At 38.9% G+C, this 19,071-nt stretch overlaps 2 protein-coding genes across 3 annotated transcripts; both read left to right on the forward strand.

Moving 5' to 3' along the window:
- Positions 1-1,463: 1,463 nt before the first annotated feature.
- On the forward strand, positions 1,464-9,442 carry cdc25d (cell division cycle 25 homolog d). Of its 2 annotated transcripts, none has more exons than XM_051703130.1 (12): positions 1,464-1,752; positions 3,085-3,188; positions 3,427-3,451; positions 3,545-3,578; positions 3,717-3,788; positions 4,101-4,247; positions 4,508-4,612; positions 5,915-5,977; positions 6,188-6,286; positions 6,433-6,671; positions 6,750-6,867; positions 9,027-9,442. In XM_051703130.1, exons 1-12 carry the CDS (start codon positions 1,655-1,657, stop codon positions 9,189-9,191), a joined length of 1,269 nt encoding a protein of 422 aa, XP_051559090.1. In that variant the 5' UTR covers positions 1,464-1,654; the 3' UTR covers positions 9,192-9,442. The 2 variants fall into 2 exon arrangements, with proteins under 2 accessions (XP_051559090.1, XP_051559092.1); XM_051703132.1 differs by having other exon boundaries at positions 1,465-1,752; positions 3,548-3,578.
- A 1,525-nt stretch (positions 9,443-10,967) lies between these two features.
- Positions 10,968-19,062, forward strand: LOC127444153 (phosphoglycerate mutase 1-like). Its single transcript, XM_051703376.1, has 4 exons — positions 10,968-11,384; positions 13,751-14,025; positions 15,821-16,001; positions 17,847-19,062. Exons 1-4 carry the CDS (start codon positions 11,246-11,248, stop codon positions 18,014-18,016), a joined length of 765 nt encoding a protein of 254 aa, XP_051559336.1. The 5' UTR covers positions 10,968-11,245; the 3' UTR covers positions 18,017-19,062.
- The last annotated feature ends 9 nt before the right edge of the window (positions 19,063-19,071 follow it).

The raw sequence follows: 19,071 nt of genomic DNA on the forward strand, positions 1-19,071 counted from the left end.
CACTACACCCAAAATGAAACTGTCATCATCTGCTCACCCTCATGTCGTTCAAAAGCCATATGATTACTTTTTTCTGTAGAATAGAAAAAAATATGGTGTTACGTCCAGGTTGCTCATTTCCATACATCAAAAAAGTATGGAGGACACTTTTAAATTGACCACTTTTGTAGTATAGAAAAATGCAGCCTGGACATTCTGCTCAACATTATTATTTAAAGGGATAGCTCACCCAAAATTAAAATTCTCCCATCATTTACTCACCCTCATGCCATCCCAGATGTTTATGACTTTCTTTCTTCTGCAGAACACAAAGGAAGATTTTTAGAAGAATATTTCAGCTCTGTAGGTCCATACAATGCAAGTGAATGGTGATCAGACCTTTGAAGCTCGAAAAAGGAGATAAAGTCAGCATAAAAGTAATCCATGAGAATACAGTGGTTTAATCAATGTCTTCTGAAGTGATCCAGTTGGTTTTGAGTGAGAACAGATCAAAATGTAACTCATTTTTAACTGTACATCTTGACAGCTGTCTCCTTGGCGATCATGATTTCAAGCTCGATTACACTTCCTGGTGTTTGACGCATTCGCGCAGAGCGCTAGATGGTGCTATAGGAAACCAAAACCAACTGGATCGCTTCAGAAGACATGGATTAAACCACTGGAGTCTCATGGATTACTTTTATGCTAATTTGATCTCCTTTTTCGAGCTTCAAAGTTCTGGTCACCATTCACTTGCATTGTATGGACCTACAGAGCTGAAATATTCTTCTAAAAATCTTCATTTGTGTTCTGCAGAAGAAAGAAAGTCACACACATCTGGGATGGCATGAGGGTGAGTAAATGATGAGATCATTTTCATTTCTGGGTGAAATATTGCAATTACAATTTTCATTAACTTATTAATTTAAATCTGCGCATTAGCGCCAGCAATTGTGCAGGTTTGGTAAATACAAAGGCTCCTGACATGTGATCCAAAACCCATCTTGTTTTGCTCCCAGCTTCGTAGGACGGCATGACAAAAATGTGCGTTTGGTGTGAAAGGGCTAATATTGTCCTGAAAAAAAAAGAAAAGCATACTGGTTTGGAACCTCATGAGGGTACCGACAGAATTGTAATTTTTGTGTGAACTATCCCTTTAAGAACTGTTCTTTTTTTCACATGTCCATAAGTATATCATCAGTATCTAATGGTTAACAAACGCACTTAACTTTCTTAAATGCAATCAAACAGCTCACTTTGTGGAAGCAGTTGCTGTGTGTTCTCGAAAAGGGCAGATTTTCCATCGCTTGTGTCTGGAGGGTGATTATTGATGTCAGGGTGGCATGACTGGCCTCACGGGCGGGGACGCGACGCGCACCACAGATCACATGAGCTTGTTGTAGCAACACGAGTTTCTATGGGGAAGAAATCAGAGACCCCTCAGTGGGACAGAAGATGAGATATTCACAACATCCATCGCTGGATATCAGACTGAGACCACTGACTTTTATTCCAGGAAGCGAGCAATTTATACTTAATATGATCTATACACGCCACTATTGTTTCATTTATTATGATGCACAGTTAATCTGACATGTGTTATTGGCAACTCGTATTAAAGCAACAGAGTTACATTTATTTAGTCGTTTAGTTTGCATACAGCTCGATTAGATAAATGGCTGGAGATGTGCTGGATGCAGTTTGGGATCTGTCCGCAGTTTCCCCGGTGTCTGAACTTTCATTCAGTTTGCAGAACCTCCAGTGTCAGGATGGGTGAGTAAACTGAACGTGCTTTTGTTTACAAGTGATACAAATATTCTATTTGAGATGGTTTGACAATATTAAGAGTATCCTATTAGAAAGCATACATTCATAATGTTTTACATTTATCATTTTTATTAACATATAGGCCTAATATCAACACTGCTTATTATGTATAAATATAGAATATTAATATGAGTACATAAATTAATAATTGTAATAATAATCATTTAACTAATCAGAATAAATTAATAAAGATTAACATTTATATTTTATATTAATACATAACAGTAATAACATTCATTCATTATTGTGATTATTAGTAATAATAATGAATAATATCAGATATATTAATGCACGTTAAAATATTATTAATATGAATTACTATTTATGTTTTTATAAATGTTTTATTGTTATTATTATAATTATTGTTTGTATTAATATATCATTTAAACATGGCTTATTATGGACTAATGTAAAATAATTTATAATAATTCATAAATTAATAATAATTATAATGTATTCTATGAATCAGTATATATTTATAAATATGTATATTTATAATTTATATTAATATATAACAATAACAACATTAATTCATTATCATGATTATAATTATTGTTTGTATTAATATATAACAATAACAACATTAATTCATTATTGTGATTATTAGTAATAATGAATAATATCAGATATATTAATGCACGTTAAAATATTATTAATATGAATTACTATTTATGTTTTTATAAATGTTTTATTGTTATTATATTATTATTATTTGTATTAATATACAATTTAAACATGGCTTATTATTTATTAATATAAAATTATAAATAATAGATACATAGATGAATAGTAATAATAATAATTATATAATGTATTCTAGTAATCAGTATAGATTTATAAAGATGTATATCAATAACAACATTAATTCATTATCATGATTATTAATAATAATGAATAATGTAATATATAATAATACGTTAAAATATTGTTCATATGAATTGCTACTTACACTTTTATTAATGCATTATTAGTATTAGTATTATTTCTATTAATATTTAATATAAACATTGCTTACTATGTATTCATATGAAATAATTAATAATAATAATACATAAAATAATAATAAGATTAATCAGTATTCATTTAGGATTACATTTATAATTGCTATTAATATTTAACAATAACAACATTAATTAATAATCAAGATTATTAGTAATAATGAATCATGTAAGATATAGCCTATTAATGCATGTTAAAATATTCTTAATATTAATTACTATTCATCTTCTTACAAATGCATTATTATTTATAAAAGTTTTGATGTGTGATTTCTTTAAGTGTGACTGCCATGAACTCGACCCCCCGGAGGAAACTTGTTTTGACGCCTGAATGGGTCACCCCGCCACTCAACAGACTCTCCAGAGAGAGAGAGACGCCAACAGGTCCGGACAAGAGTCTCTCTTTCTCTCTCTCTCTCTCTCACACACACACACACACACACACACACACTCATATACTGATTAATTAACCCTCCTCTGACACTTTAAACTCAAGCTTTTCAAACCATTTCTGTTTGCACATTAGACAAATCTATTTGATTAAGCTAATAATTACAAAGATAATATATGCACAATGATCCACAATTAAGAAGTTTAATTTACTGTGAATTTTCTCTTATAGTTTCTGCAGTCAGAAGGCAAGCAAGGTAATGAAAACAAGCATGCATGCATAGTTAATTATAAATCTGTGATCAAAGGTACGAGTAAACACACAGTCATATATCTGTCTTCGCTCTCAGCAGAAGTCTGTCCCCTGAGTCCTCTTTAAACAAGGTAGGACACATATAGACAAAACCTGTTTTCTGTCCCAACCGTGTTTATTAAGAAATTATTCTTTGAATTTACCAAACAAAACGCTTTAATCATTTATATCAGTTAATGTCTCTGATGTTGTTTTTTTGTCCACTTCAGAAGGTCCAGTCAAGGTGTCTTTGGATGGACGATCAGGATTCTGCAGCCAACAAGGAGAATGAGAGAGCTATTGTCAGTAACAGTTGCATTACTCTGTCCAAATATTATATTCAGACCAGTTCGGTTCAGTCACTAGTGCCATTTTGAGTGTAATATGCACCTGTTTATACCTTAGATATAGTGGGTTTATCTTGGCATGGCATTTGAATGGTATTTTGCACTGCATTGCTTTGGAAAACTGGGTCGTGTTCCTCCAGGGCGTGGTGTGGAAAGATGATTTGTTTTCCTTTCATTGAAATCAGCTGTGATATTTCATCTACATTCAGAGTGGTGACAGCCGCACAGTGCTGGTATTATTGGTAATGCAGTCTTGTTGTCCTGTAGAAGAGATTGCGGGTGCAGTTGTCCAGCCGGTTCTCCAGTGCAGGTGAGAGTCCAGAACCAGCAGTGGGCAGAACCTGTAGACAGTACCGCAGTGATCCAGGAGATGCCGCCAGTTACTCGAGAGAGACAGATGCGATAGACACGATGGTGAGAGTAAAATGCAAACATGAAGACAGCCATATGAAATATGCTTCTATTCTGTTATCGTAAAGTAAAGCTTTGTAACCACTGCAAGTGAACTTTGTTTACAACTGATGAGTGTGCTTGTGATGGGTCACATAGATATCGTATTTATTATTTTTAGACGTAGTCAGTGTACACACTCCTTAGGGATGCCTGGTGTTGGGGTTCACTGCATTCTGTGACATGTATGACTGTTGTTTGTTTTATTTTATTTTTATCTGCAGGCTGCCGTAAGGTTCAGGAGACTGAGGTCATGCAGGAAAACCCCGCCCACTCAGGTGACTGAGGCCGCCGTCGCTGACATCACCCTCATAGGGGACTTCAGTAAGGTCAGTCCGGCAATTAGGACTGGACACATATTGGTCAATAAAATCAGACAAAATGTACAAGAGGTACAAGATTGTGCACTTAACGTCTTTCATGAAGGAAAAACTACAATTCTATGAAGCATTGCGAATGACATAATTGAATTTAAATTAATAGAAAAGCTGCTGATTATAAGTAGAGAAAGTAATTATTGCAAAATATTCAGATATTTACAAATAAACAAGTAGTTTGAGAGTGTGGGTAGACCCCTTTGATTGCATCATTCACAGTGTGTCGTAGAAGTGGGCGATCGCTGCAGAGCTCTTTTGGTGCACTTTGTTTGCCATGATTCTCTGATTGGTGGGTCGTTTCCCTTAAGGATTATGGGTAGTGTAGTTCTTCACCAGAAATTCCACTATGGGAGGTCTGACTTTTAAAGGGATAGTTCACCCAAAAATGAAAATTCTCTCATCATTTACTCACCCTCATACCATCCCAGATGTGTACGACTTTCTTTCTTCTGCATAACACACATGAAGATGTTTAGAAGAATATCTCAGCTCTGTCGGTCCATACAGTGCAAGTGAATGGTGATCAGAACTGTTAAGCTCCAAAAAGCACATAAAGACAGCATAAAAGTAATCCATAAGACTCCAGTGGTTTAATCCATGTCTTCAGAAGTGATATGATAGGTGTGGGTGAGAAACAGATCAATATTTAAGTCCTTTTTTCTATAAATTTCTTCTTTCACTTTCACTTTTACATTTTTTCTTCTTCTATTGTTTTTGGCGATTCACATTCTTCATGCATATTGCCACCTACAGGACAGGGAGGAGAATCTATAGTATAAAAGGACTTAAATATTAATCTGTTTCTCACCCACAGCTATCATATCACTTCTGAAGACATGGATTAAACCACTTGAGTCTTATTGATTACTTTTATGCTGCCTTTATGTACTTTTATGAGCTTCAAATTTCTGATCACCATTCACTCGCATTGTATGGACCTACAGAGCTGAAATATTCTTCTTAAAGTTTAGCAGAAGAAAGAAAGTCATACACATCTGGGATGGCATGAGGGTGAGGAAATTATGAAAGAATGTTGTTTTTTGGGTGAACTGTCCCTTTAAATTAAGTTATTGTAAGTTATCGTTAATATTGTTTATAAGTTATCGTTAAAAATATGTTCGCCTATTACTTTCGGTTTATTAATTAAAATTGGTTGACGTAGTGACTGCATTGTAAAACTTTATGTGTGTAACTTATTTATGTTTTCTGATTATACTATTTTTACTATTATCCATCATACTGTCATTTCCTTAGCAACATCTGCTTCCTGTTGAGAAGGTCGGCCATCAGGAGCTACACTGTGTCAGCGCACACACCGTAAGAAATATTCTTTAAACACTTTCTTTCCTAAACTGAATCGAAAACAAAATTATTTTAATAAAGTGGTCTTCTCTGTCATCTGAAATGGTCAAAGGAGCTAAATGACAAGTGAATGCAATTTCCCATTAAATCTCTCATTAAAAAAAGTTCATTTTATTGCCGAGATGTTGAAATAAAAATACAGTATTTTCACCTCCTGACCTGAAGGTGGCGTCTTTGATCAGAGGTCAATTCGGTCCTGCAGTGGAGGACTTCCTCATCATTGACTGTCGTTACCCGTATGAATATCAAGGAGGACACATTAAGGTATTCAGATGTGATTGGGGTGTTCACACCAAATAAAATTTACAAATCTAAATTTAATCTCTCAATTAAAACTCTAATGGTACTAATTGTGGGCTCGGTCTCAGATTTAGCATATAATATCAAGTATACTCCTTGCATTCATACAGGGGGCAGTGAATCTGTACACTGAGTCTCAGATCCAGCAGGCCGTCCACCAGGCCTCAGCTGGAAATGAGTTTTCCCCCTGTACTACAGGAAACGTCTCCTCCTGGGGACTGCAGGGACTGTGGGCGGCTCAGCCAGCTGACTCACTGTTGGAGAAGAAAGTCACAAAAGACGAGGGGTCATCGCCACGGAAACTGATAGTGTTCCACTGCGAGTTCTCATCCGAGAGAGGGCCACACCTGTAAGACGCACACTCACACTCTTATACACAAACACATGCATAAAGAAGTTTTACATATGTTTCTTACCTGTGCAACAGGTGTCAGTATCTAAGGAGGTTGGACAGATGTTTAAATGCTCAGGTGTATCCAAACCTGCACTATCCAGAGCTTTACCTGCTGCTGGGTGGTTACAAACACTTCCATACCTGCTATCCGGTACAGTATAAAACAATCCCACTGTTAAAAACAACACTTTACCAACACTATACACCTAAATATCTCACTTATTTAAGGCCGAAGCATACACGAGTACATGAACGCAGGCATTTCTTGCTGCGCAAGCTTTTTTTTTTTCTCCCCTTTTCTCCCCGAATTGGAATTCCCAATGCGCTCTAAGTCCTCGTGGTGGCATAATGACTCGCCTCAATCCGGGTGGCGGAGGACGAATCTCAGTTGCCTCCACGTCTGAGATTGTCAATCCACGCATCTTATCACGCGGCTTGTTGAGCGTGTTACCACGGAGACATAGTGCGTGTGGAGGCTTCACGCTATTCTCCGCGGCATCCACGCACAACTCAACATGCACCCCACCGAGAGTGAACCACATTATAGTGACCATGAGGAGGTTACCCCATGTGACTCTACCCTCCCTAGCAACCGGGCCAGTTTGGTTGCTTAGGAGACCTGGCTGGAGTCACTCACCACGCCCTGGATTTGAACTCGCAACTCCAGGTGTGGTAGTCAGCGTCTTTACAAGCTGAGCTATTCAGGCCCCTTTTGCTGCGCAAGCTTGATATTTTTTATGCATTGTTGCATTCACACCGCAATTATAGCGCCCCTTGTGGCAACGCATGGCATTATTAACATTGCCACAAGGGAAGCTATAGAGGGTATTAGCGTGAGCGTCCGCTTCTATGGTGAGTTTTCTCTTTCAAGTCAACTACTGTCATGGTGGAGCAAGTAAGTTAAAGTCAAAACATTTATAGCAACTTACCTGAATAATAACACATCCAGTTTAATGGCACAGACTTTTGAATGTAACTCTATCACCCCTTGCATACTGAGGTTTGTCCCACCACAGTAATGCATGAGCACACGTTACATATGTTCAACCAGACCATGCATGGCTAATGCGGTGGCCAATTTCTCGCATTTGCGTTCGCATACTTGTGTAAAGTATGTTTCTGGCCACACGTTTTCCTTTTACAAAAACAGAGCGTTTTTAGAGCGTTCTCTATTACCACTAGGGATGTGCATGCTAACCGTCTGTAATATTTGGATAACAAACATTTATTTGGTTATTCGTTGGAACTCGGGAATAAAGAACATTTATTGCAATGGATATGTGTTAAACACTACTCAAAATAGCAGAGAATAAATTCCACAGTGAGCAATGAGCCTAAACAGCACAATACATAGATCTTCAAATGATAAAATCACTTCACTAAAAAAGCTAGAGGCAGCACAACAAATTAAACAATGCAGGTGTCTCGAGATGTGTTTATAAAAATGTAAGTTCTTTGTAACTTGACACGGTGTCTAAAGAATGCGGCGGTCCTGCGCGAGACGCAAAAAACCCCAAAAAACAGTGAGATGCGACGTCCATCCAGCATGTTTAGAAAAACAATTGAAAAGCAGTGCAGACGTACGCAAAAACATGGCCTATACTTAAAAAACGGACCCAAAACTGACCCGAAACCTGGCGGTTTGTCGGGTCCCATCGGGCTCAAGTCAGGTTGTGTAACCGGTCCTGCTCGTCTCACTCCGAGCGAGATTCGAACCGGTGTCAGTCGGCATGGGAGGCGGGCGCGCTAACGAGGAGGCTAAAGGCTAAACGCTACAGCTTCTAGCGTCAGTCACTAGTGCGCCTCTTGAGGCCAGGGGAGTGAGGTTTTACACATACCGCACAGCTATCACTTACCAGCCGCCTCCCATTACATTTGCAGACCTCTATTGCATGTGTGGAATATCTAAATAGAGATTTTGGTATTCATATAGTCAAACGGTTAAGCCAATAACAGCTATCTGTGCACATCCCTAATTACCACTTATTTTGGAAACCAATGACGTTAGGAAACTAAAAAAAACTGGTGTGGATGTGGCCTTAAACATCATACACCTACACAGCCCTACAAATGCAGAATGCAGTAACTACATCAACACATCAAAGATGCCTTCAAAGGTATTTGGTTTTAGTGTGGATTTTGTATAGCTAAGCATAGCTAAGCCAAACCCATCTGACACAGGATAGAGCATACTATTAAGAGACATGATTTAAGGCAAAACCCAGTGTTGACAAAATGTGTAGTTACTGCATTTTGCCTTTGCATATCAGTACAGTATAGCATCAAAATCACAGTCTCTCTCTGTTTTAGGGCCTGTGTGATCCCTGTGGTTATGTTCCCATGCGGCACCGTGAGTTCAGGGAGCAGCTTCACGGGTTCCGGAGAAAAAGACCCTCTCGGCAGCGAAGGCGACGCCCAATCAGAACTAAAGTAGACTGTGTAGTTCATTGGCAATGGGATTGCACATACTTTTGAGTATGTATATTTGAGTATGTATATATTTGTTGGTATAGTGTATTATTAAAAAAGACTGTGTCCCCAAGGTTTGGCATCAGCCCTGTTGCCATCCACCTTTAAAAGTAACAGATTATTCCATAATGACATTATGTTGTTTGTCTGAAGGGGAGAATCTCAAAATGTCAACCCCATTGTCATGATTTTGTCTAATAAACAATTGATAATTCAAAAGTGGATATCTGTTGAAACATGAGTATTCAATTCTCTTCTTTCTCCTTGTAGTTTCATGATCCTGTCCACAAGATTTGTAAGGTGAAATTAAACTAAAACTGTCAACCCTGTTACCTTTCATATGTATAATAATTAGAGGTAGACCGATATATCGGTTTTACAGATTAATCGGTGCCGATAGTTGCTTTTTTGAACTATCAGTTATCTGCAAACATCTATGCAAATAGTTGCCGATTTTTATTTATTTATTTATTTATTTTCACCATGGCCGGCACTATTTTGATTAGATAATCTAGTCCTTTAAATTAAAGTGAGGGCATGCAATGGAAATTGTAATTTATCAGCACATACAAGTACATTGTGTCTCCAACTATTATTCATATCTTGTGAACTAGGAACCTTACTCCTAGTTCAACCTCATCTGGTGAAATATATACAGACTTTTCACCTGGTGAATATGTAGGCTCTAAAAGGCTTAATTTGGTAAATACTTCAATATAGAGCATTGTAATGGACCCAATCCCTGTCATTTCAAAATAAGAGTCCCCAGTGTGTTTTGGGCTTGTTATAGTAAAAAGTCCCACATTATGCACCAAATCTTCATTTTTTTCTAGTTATTATTGGGATTTTTGTTAAACAATAAACAAAATCTGGTATTTTATTCATTTTGGACTCTTGTAGCCTCTATGTTTGTGCCCGTTACAGTAAGGAAAGAGGAATCGAATCGGTTACCATCTTTTCCACCACGTTTGTTATCGGTATCGCCAAAATCCACTATCCGTTGACTTCTAATAATAATACCTTTTCATATAATTCAGCTTGTGATGACACATAACACATCAATATTTGTCTGATGGAATATATATATATATTTTTAAAGAACCTTTTCAAGGTGGCAACAGTTTTATAGAAAGGCCCATACTATAATTAGGGATGCACTCATTCTTAACTTGCATACTATTTAAAGTAGTATGCAAAATGGTGTCTAATAGTTATGAGAATGTTTTCACTTATACTTTATATAATGTCAGCTAATCTGTAGACCACCATAGTCATTCCAGCATTAATAATATAATTATATATATATATATATATATATATATATATATATATATATATATATATATATATATATATATATATATATTAAAACAGCCGGTTATTTCAGTTGTTTGTTTTCACACAATCAAGTACATGCTCTCCATTTATGAACCATCATATTTCACCAAAGTCTTGTTATTGTGGTCTACAGGGGCGTAGCAATCATTTCAAAAGTGAGGGGGACAGAACAATTAGTCCAAGATGAACATAATATTTTTATATATATATTTTTAAGGGTCTCAGTCGATTATTTTATAACCGTTAATTACATGATTGACCAGTGAATTTTTAACTTTTGCATTTATACATTTAGATATTTGCTGAATGACAGACACAGCGTAAACACATTTGCCCTGTGAAAAAGTGCGACTTTGGTTTTATTGAAAGTGAGGGGACATGTCCTCCCCCATCCCCCGCGTGTTCTACGCCCCTGTCTCTTTATAATATGTACTGAGAGAGACTCTAACTTGCATTGGTGTGTTTTAACAGCAAATTTCAAATTTGTTTCGTAACGACAGCTAAAGGATTTCCCACAGCATTATAAAAAAATAAACAACATTATAGTTATTGTGACAGGTCACGCTTGAGCTTCATGCTGCAGTAGTGACGTGCTCTTCTTCCTCCGTGCGGCAGGAAGCGTTTCTCCTTTCACAAGCGACGACCTCCAGAACCACCGGTCCGATATTACCGCTCTGATCCGTCTCCTTTATTCGGTGCATTTGAAACCGTTTGCGTGCACAATGGCTGCGTATAAGCTGGTGTTGATCCGCCACGGCGAGAGTTGCTGGAACCAGGAGAACCGATTCTGCGGCTGGTTCGATGCCGATCTGAGCGAAACTGGAGTCCAGGAGGCCAAGAAGGGCGGAGAGGCTCTGAAAGGTGATGCTGTTTTAAATGCATGCGTTTAAATGGATGTTTTGCATTGCATTGCATTAGTGCGTGACCCTCCTGTGTCATTATACACAGATCAGACAGGTGACCTGCGGTATGACAGGCCTGCACATATGGATTTTCTCTCGTGCAATATTATTACTGGTGAAATAACTGCATGACTTATATTATATGAGTCTACTTTTCATCATTACCTTGTATGTAACTGGTGACATACGTTTTTCATTTTGCACATTCAAAGCATATTTCTAGTGCTGGCTTTTGCATTGATTGATTGATTGATTGATTGAGACATCTGCTGTTTCATCATCACCCAACGGCTTGTCCGCACAATGGTAGACTGTCTACAGTCCCTATGCTCACTTTAAACTTGCTTTGACCTGATTGAAATTACCCTCACTATACTGTAAACACATTAAACACACTGTAAAACCGTATAGACACAATTAACCCAAATATGCTTTTGCCATTTCTGATACCTTTTATTTAAAGGTTTCATTGATTTAGTCTTATCCCAGACTGTCAATATTCAACTATGAAAATCCATTATAAACACAAATGATTAAAACTATGATTATCTAAACGAGTGAAATAAAAGATAAAAAGTTTCAAAAGTTAGCGTACTTGTGAACCAAGCTGACAAAAGTTTAATTGTGCTTGAGACAAGAACATAAAGAAAATTACAAATGTTTTACCATCATTTCCAATTAAGCTGTAATTTTGCCTAATTATGCAAGAAGTGTAAGAATATTATTTAACTGTTTATTTATTATACATAACATGTTAGCTATGAAATTAGTTGTAGCAAGTCAAAGGAGTCGGCCATTTAATGAAGAAAAAAAAAAGCATTAAAAATGTAATTTCCGTCTGCGTCATTTCCACCACACGTTCTATATTAAACACAATACAATTTTTGAGACGTGCTGGAAATGACACTGTGATCGGAATTTTAATGACTTTTAGAAAAAATTACACAAATTATTTAAACCTCCTGTCATGCATGTGCATATATTGTTGGACATTGTTAGTAGACAAATTTGAATAAATGAAATGAAATGAAATTTTTTTAAAAACGATTTTACTTTCTAGAAACTCACATGGTTAAAAAAGTGCCGAAGTTGAAGAAACACCCATTAACAGAGGCATATACACCGATCAGCCACAACATTAAAACCACCTGCCTAATATTGTGTAGGTCCCCCTCGTGCCACCAAAACAGCGCCAACCCGCATCTCAGAACAGCATTCAGTGATTATATTCTTCTCAGCACAATTGTACAGAGTGGTTATCTGAGTTACCGTAGACTTTGTCAGTTCAAACCAGTCTGGCCATTCTCTGTTGACCTCTCTCATCAACAAGGCGTTTCCATCCACAGAACTGCCGCTCACTGGATGTTTTTTGTTTTTGGCACCATTCGGAGTAAATTCTAGAGACTGTTGTGTGTGAAAATCCCAGAAATACTCAAACCAGCCCATCTGGCACCAACAATCATGCTACGCTCCAAATCACTGAGATCAAAATTTTTCCCCCATTCTGATGGTTGATGTCAATCTCTAGAGTTTACTCAGAATGGTGCCAAAAACAAAAAACATCCATCTTGAGGTCAGGAGAGTGAGGTTTATACACATTGCAGAGCTATCTATCAGCTGGCCACTATTACACTCACCCCCCTAAACCTCACTCCCATCTGGGTCATGGCACCATTGTGATGCTCCTGTTCTACCCACTCCGTACGGGACTCGAACCGGCGTCTCTGGCGTGGGAGGCAGGTGTGCTAACAAGGAGGCTAAAGGCTACAGCCTCTAGTGCGCCTCTTGAGGTCAGGAGAGTGAGGTTTATACACATTGCACAGCTATCTATCAGCTGGCCACCATTATACTCACCTCCCTAAACCTCATTCCCATCCGGGTCACGGCACCATTGTTACACTCCTGTTGTACCCGCTCCGTACGGGACTCGAACCAGCATGGGAGGCAGTGCGCTAACAAGGAGGCTAAAGGCTACAGCCTCTAGCGTCAGTCGCTAGTGCACCTCTTGAAGTCAGGAGCTGGCCACCGTTACATAAGCCTATAGCTGTGTCCCAAACAACACAGTATACACTATGCACTTATAAATATACTATGCACTCAGTCATGAAGTGTATGAATTTTCAAAGTGTAGGATCGTCCCAAATGGAACACGTTTTTTTACTACACAGAAGCATTCACCGTTTAACAGCTGATGGACATGACGGTTCAAGCACACGTGATGTGTTGCCGCTAGCTGTTAAATGGTGAATGCTTTCCGTGTAGTAAGTTTGGAAGTATAATAAGAATATAATTAATATAAACAACATTTCATGTTTTCTCCTCCAGAGGCTGGTTATGAGTTTGACATATGCTACACATCTGTGCTGAAGCGTGCCATCAGGACCCTCTGGCTGGTGCTGGACAGCATCGATCAGATGTGGCTGCCTGTGCATCGCACCTGGCGTCTGAACGAGCGCCACTACGGCGGCCTCACGGGCCTCAACAAAGCCGAGACAGCAGCCAAACACGGCGAGGCCCAGGTGAAGATCTGGAGGCGCTCCTTTGATATCCCACCTCCATCCATGGATCCAGACCATGACTTCTACACCACCATCAGCAAGGTGAGGAACAAGGAGGAGAGTTACTGCTTCAACTGAGAAGTGTGTGTGTCTTCAGCAGGCATCATCTAATATAAATGAAGCAGCGATGCAAGTCATGTGACTTTTAGAAGTGAAGGTTCTTGAGGGCATAACGGAAGTTATTCTCAAAGGCTTATACCCTGCCTTACAAAGCACTGAGCTTATGTACAGTGCATCCGGAAAATATTCACAGCGCTTCACTTTTTCCACATTTTGTTGTGTTACAGCCTTATTCCAAAATGGATTAAATTCATTATTTTCCTCAAAATTCTACAAACAATACCCCATAATGACAACGTGAAAGAAGTTTGTTTGAAATCTTTGCAAATTTATTAAAAATAAAAAACAAAAAAAAACACACGTACATAAGTATTCACAGCCTTTGCTCAATACTTTGTTGAAGCACCTTTGGCACCAATTACATACTCAATTCTTTTTGAGTATGATGCTACAAGCTTGGCACACCTATTTTTGGGCAGTTTCTCCCATTCTTCTTTGCAGGACCTCTCAAGCTCCATCAGGTTGGATGGGGAGAGTCGGTGCACAGCCATTTTCAGATCTCTCCAGAGATGTTCAATCGGGTTCAAGTCTGGGCTCTGGCTGGGCCACTCAAGGACATTCACAGAGTTGTCCCGGAGCCACTCCTTTGTTATCTTGGCTGTGTGCTTAGGGTCGTTGTCCTGTTGGAAGATGAACCTTCGCCCCAGTCTGAGGTCCAGAGTGCTCTGGAGCAGGTTTTCATCAAGGATGTCTCTGTACATTGCTGCATTCATCTTTCCCTCGATCCTGACTAGTCTCCCAGTTCCTGCCGCTGAAAAACATCCCCACAGCATGATGCTGCCACCACCATGCTTCACTGTAGGGATGGTATTGGCCAGGTGATGAGCGGTGCCTGGTTTCCTCCAGACATGACGCTTGCCATTCAGGCCAAAGAGTTCAATCTTTGTTTCTCATGGTCTGAGAGTCCTTCAGGTGCCTTTTGGCAAACTCCAGGCGGGCTGTCATGTGCCTTTTACTGAGGAGTGGCTTCCGTCTGGCCACTCTACCATACAGGCCTGATTGGTGGAGTGCTGCAGAGATGGTTGTTCTTCTGGAAGGTTCTCCTCTCTCCACAGAGAAATGCTGGAGCTCTGTCAGAGTGACCATCAGGTTCTTGGTCACCTCCCTGACTAAGGCCCTTCTCCCCTGATCGCTCAGTTTGGCTGGGCGGCCAGCTGTAGGAAGAGTCCTGGTGGTTCCAAACTTCTTCCATTTACGGATGATGGAGGCCACTGTGCTCATTGGGAACTTCAATGCTGCAGAAATGTTTCTGTACCCTTCCCCAGATCTGTGCCTCGATACAATCCTGTCTCGGAGGTCTACAGACAATTCCTTGGACTTCATGGCTTGGTTTGTGCTCTGACATGCACTGTTAACTGTGGGACCTTATATAGACAGGTGTGTGCCTTTCCAAATCATATCCAATCAACTGAATTTACCACAGGTGGACTCCAATCAAGTTGTAGAAACATCTCAAGGATGATCAGTGGAAACAGGATGCACCTGAGCTCAATTTTGAGTGTCATGGCAAAGGCTGTGAATACTTATGTACATGTGATTTTTTTTATTTTTAATACATTTGCAAAGATTTCAAACAAACTTCTTTCACGTTGTCATTATGAATACTTTCCGGATGCACTGTATTTACACATGATGTTATTGACAATGTTAACCTTAAAACCCCATGATCTCAAAATAGTTTTGTGGCTTATAGTCCATGTCTATTTGCTGTTTGCAGGATCGTCGTTATACAGACCTGACGGAGGATCAGCTGCCCTCATGTGAGAGCCTGAAAGACACAATTGCTCGAGCGCTGCCATTCTGGAATGAAGAAATTGTTCCTCAAATCAAGGAGGGCAAGAGAGTTCTCATCGCTGCCCATGGCAACAGCCTGCGAGGCATCGTCAAACACCTGGAAGGCGAGAAACCATCTCAGATTATATGCAGATCAATGCCCAGTTTGCAAAATGTATTTATTTAGGCAGTGAATTTCAAATTTTTACATGGCGGATGGTTAAACAGCCAAAATCCTGTAGAATTATATTGAAGGAGGGACCCAAGACAAATCTAGAGATCAGAATATAGATTTGGATGTGGGCCAATAAGCAACCACTGAAAAAAACCTAACAGCTACATAGAAACGCCCTAGTAACCACTCAGAGCAACCAGGGAATGCACTAAAAACCAGTCAGAACATCTTAGAAACTTAATAGCAACGCCCCGGCAACCACCCACAACACCCCAGTGGCTCTCTAAAAACCATTCAGAATGTCTTAGAAACTGCATAGCAACGCCCTGGCAACCACCCACATCTCCCTAGAGATGCACTGAAAACTAGTTGGCTCATCTTAGAAACGGCATAGCAACGCCCCGGCAACCACCCACAACACTCCAGTGGCTCTCTAAAAACCATTGAGAATGTCTTAGAAACTGCATAGCAATGCCCTGGCAACCACCCACATCTCCCTAGAGATGCACTGAAAACTAGTCGGCTCATCTTAGAAACGGCATAGCAACGCCTCGGCAACCACCCACAACACCCTAGCGATGCACCAAAGACCAGTCGGAACATCTTAGTAACTGCATAGCAACGCCTCGGCAACCACCCACAACACCCTAGTGATGCACCAAAAACCAGTCAGAACATCTTAGAAACTGCACAGCAATTCCCCGGCAACCACCAACAACTTCCAAAAAACTAGGGTTGCTCCGATACCAAAATTTTGGCTTCGGTACAGTACCAGCCCTGGTACCTCTGTATCGATACTAACTTGATACTTAGGCAACAAATTAAAAAAAAAACTTACACAGAAATTACACAGAAAATTTTTGAAAAAAGAACTGCATAAATGTTATAGATAAAAATGATGCCTTTTCTGTTTTAATTTTTCTGTATTCCATGTTAAATGTTTTGATTAAATGTTATGATCAAATTGTGTTTAATCAAATACATCCTGTACAGCTTTGATCAAATGAAAATATAATAATTTATAAATAATTATTTTTGGTAAAAAAACAAAAAAGATGCACAACAGATCTTTACACTATTAATGAAAAAATTTAATGAAAACAATGTGATTACCTGAGGCTGCCATGGCTGAATCACAACATGTTGATATTCAGTACTGGTATTCAGCTTTTGTGATATTGCTTACAGATAATAATACTAGTAATATAACCATTTAATATTATATTATTGTTATTAGGAGTATTATTGCTACTACTTTGAATATTACACTTTTATATAGTAGTAATATTTTATATAATCTGTCATAATGTCTTCAATTTCATGCATCCGGTTAAATAGAGCTCTTATTTCAGCGGGACTTTTATTTTGAAAGACCTTTGAAGTTCTTCCTGTTTTTGAAGGGTTCGTTATGTCAAACATCCCGTGACTAATGAGCTGAATTCTCAGATGAAGAAGGCCATTTGAGAGTTCACATCCGTTTATACACTTACACTGCTCTGCGGTTCTGCAGATGGATACTATTGGACACACTACATGAAAATCAAGCACTAGTAGTGTGTGTGCGCGCACCTGTGTGTGTGAAGGAGATGACAGAGTGGAGCCTCGCTCAATCTGTGGCACGCATGTGACTATATTATTGAATTAAATGATATCCTTCTGCAAACAGTACTTACATTTTCTTCAAAAACATTTTCATTGCAAGTGCCTTCAACAAACTCTTATTGACCCGTCTTTTAATGAGCTGTTTTATAGGCTGCAGGTGCTGCGTGTCATATGACCTGTGTGTGTTTTCTAGGTATGTCAGAGGAAGCGATTATGGAGCTGAACCTTCCTACAGGAATCCCCATCCTCTATGAGCTGGACAAGAACCTGAAGCCCATTAAGCCCATGCAGTTCCTGGGAGATGAAGAGACCGTCCGCAAAGCCATGGAAGCCGTCGCTGCTCAGGGCAAAGCCAAAAAGTAGACGGAGACATTGTACAAATGGTCTCTCATTTTCCACAATTCTCCTCAAAAATGCAGTCAGTGTTGTACCATGAGCCTAGAACCAAACCAATGACCAATTATTTATTTGTTAATACTCCTGAGTACACGGACCATCTTAAAGGGATATTTCACCCAAAAATGAAATTCACTCTCATGTTGTCAGAAACACATCTTTCTTTCGTGGAACACATGAGGAGACATTTCCTTTCGTGTTCTACAGAAAAGCGAAAGTTATACAGATTTGGAACAACATGAGGGTGAGATTTCTGGCTGAACTTTCCCTTTATTAAAATACTTGCAGATGTCACTGTCACTTTAACTGCTGGATTATGTAAATAATACATGAAACTGAGCCAGAGTTGATTTAGCACAGGACGTATTTTTGCTTTATTTAGTCTCACATTTCAAAGTAGGGCACTTGTGTTTATCTGTGATGGCACTGCTTTGACAGCGGTATCCAAGCAACAGCTCATATTAATTATTGGGTGGGCAGCTGAAATTGTGCATTTTCCATCTTTGCGTGATTCATGCTTAATACCGATGCCGTATATCTCTATACGCCCACAGAAATGCTCTTAATATATTCCACGATTTTAAAAGCACTGAGAAGATATTCCTTAAAACGGTTTGTATTTAAGATACTCGTTATTCATGAGTCAAGATGTGAGTTTGGTTGGTGATCAGCAGCAGATTATATTCCTATGAGACGTTTGGAGATGTTTATGATGAGAGATGGTCGTTTTTGTCCTGTGCGTGGTAATTGTCACCACATCATGTTGGCTCATGTTTTGATGTATTCGCAGTCACCCCTATGTGTATATGAAATGATATTTGAATGTTTTGCTCCAGAAAATGGCATTTTCTCACATCGTCTCTTCGCATATTGGTTTGGACAAAAAGATGTTGAGATTAGTTTTGCTTGACTGAACGATGCTGTTCTTTGTACACTTGAATGAGTCCATGAAACATGAGTTTAATGTGCAATCCCTAATAAATGTTGTCTGACTTAAGCAGATATATATGTTGCATGGTGTT

This window comes from Myxocyprinus asiaticus, chromosome 7 (assembly GCF_019703515.2).
Source record: "Myxocyprinus asiaticus isolate MX2 ecotype Aquarium Trade chromosome 7, UBuf_Myxa_2, whole genome shotgun sequence".
In the NCBI taxonomy this organism is placed as follows: Eukaryota; Metazoa; Chordata; class Actinopteri; order Cypriniformes; family Catostomidae; genus Myxocyprinus; species Myxocyprinus asiaticus.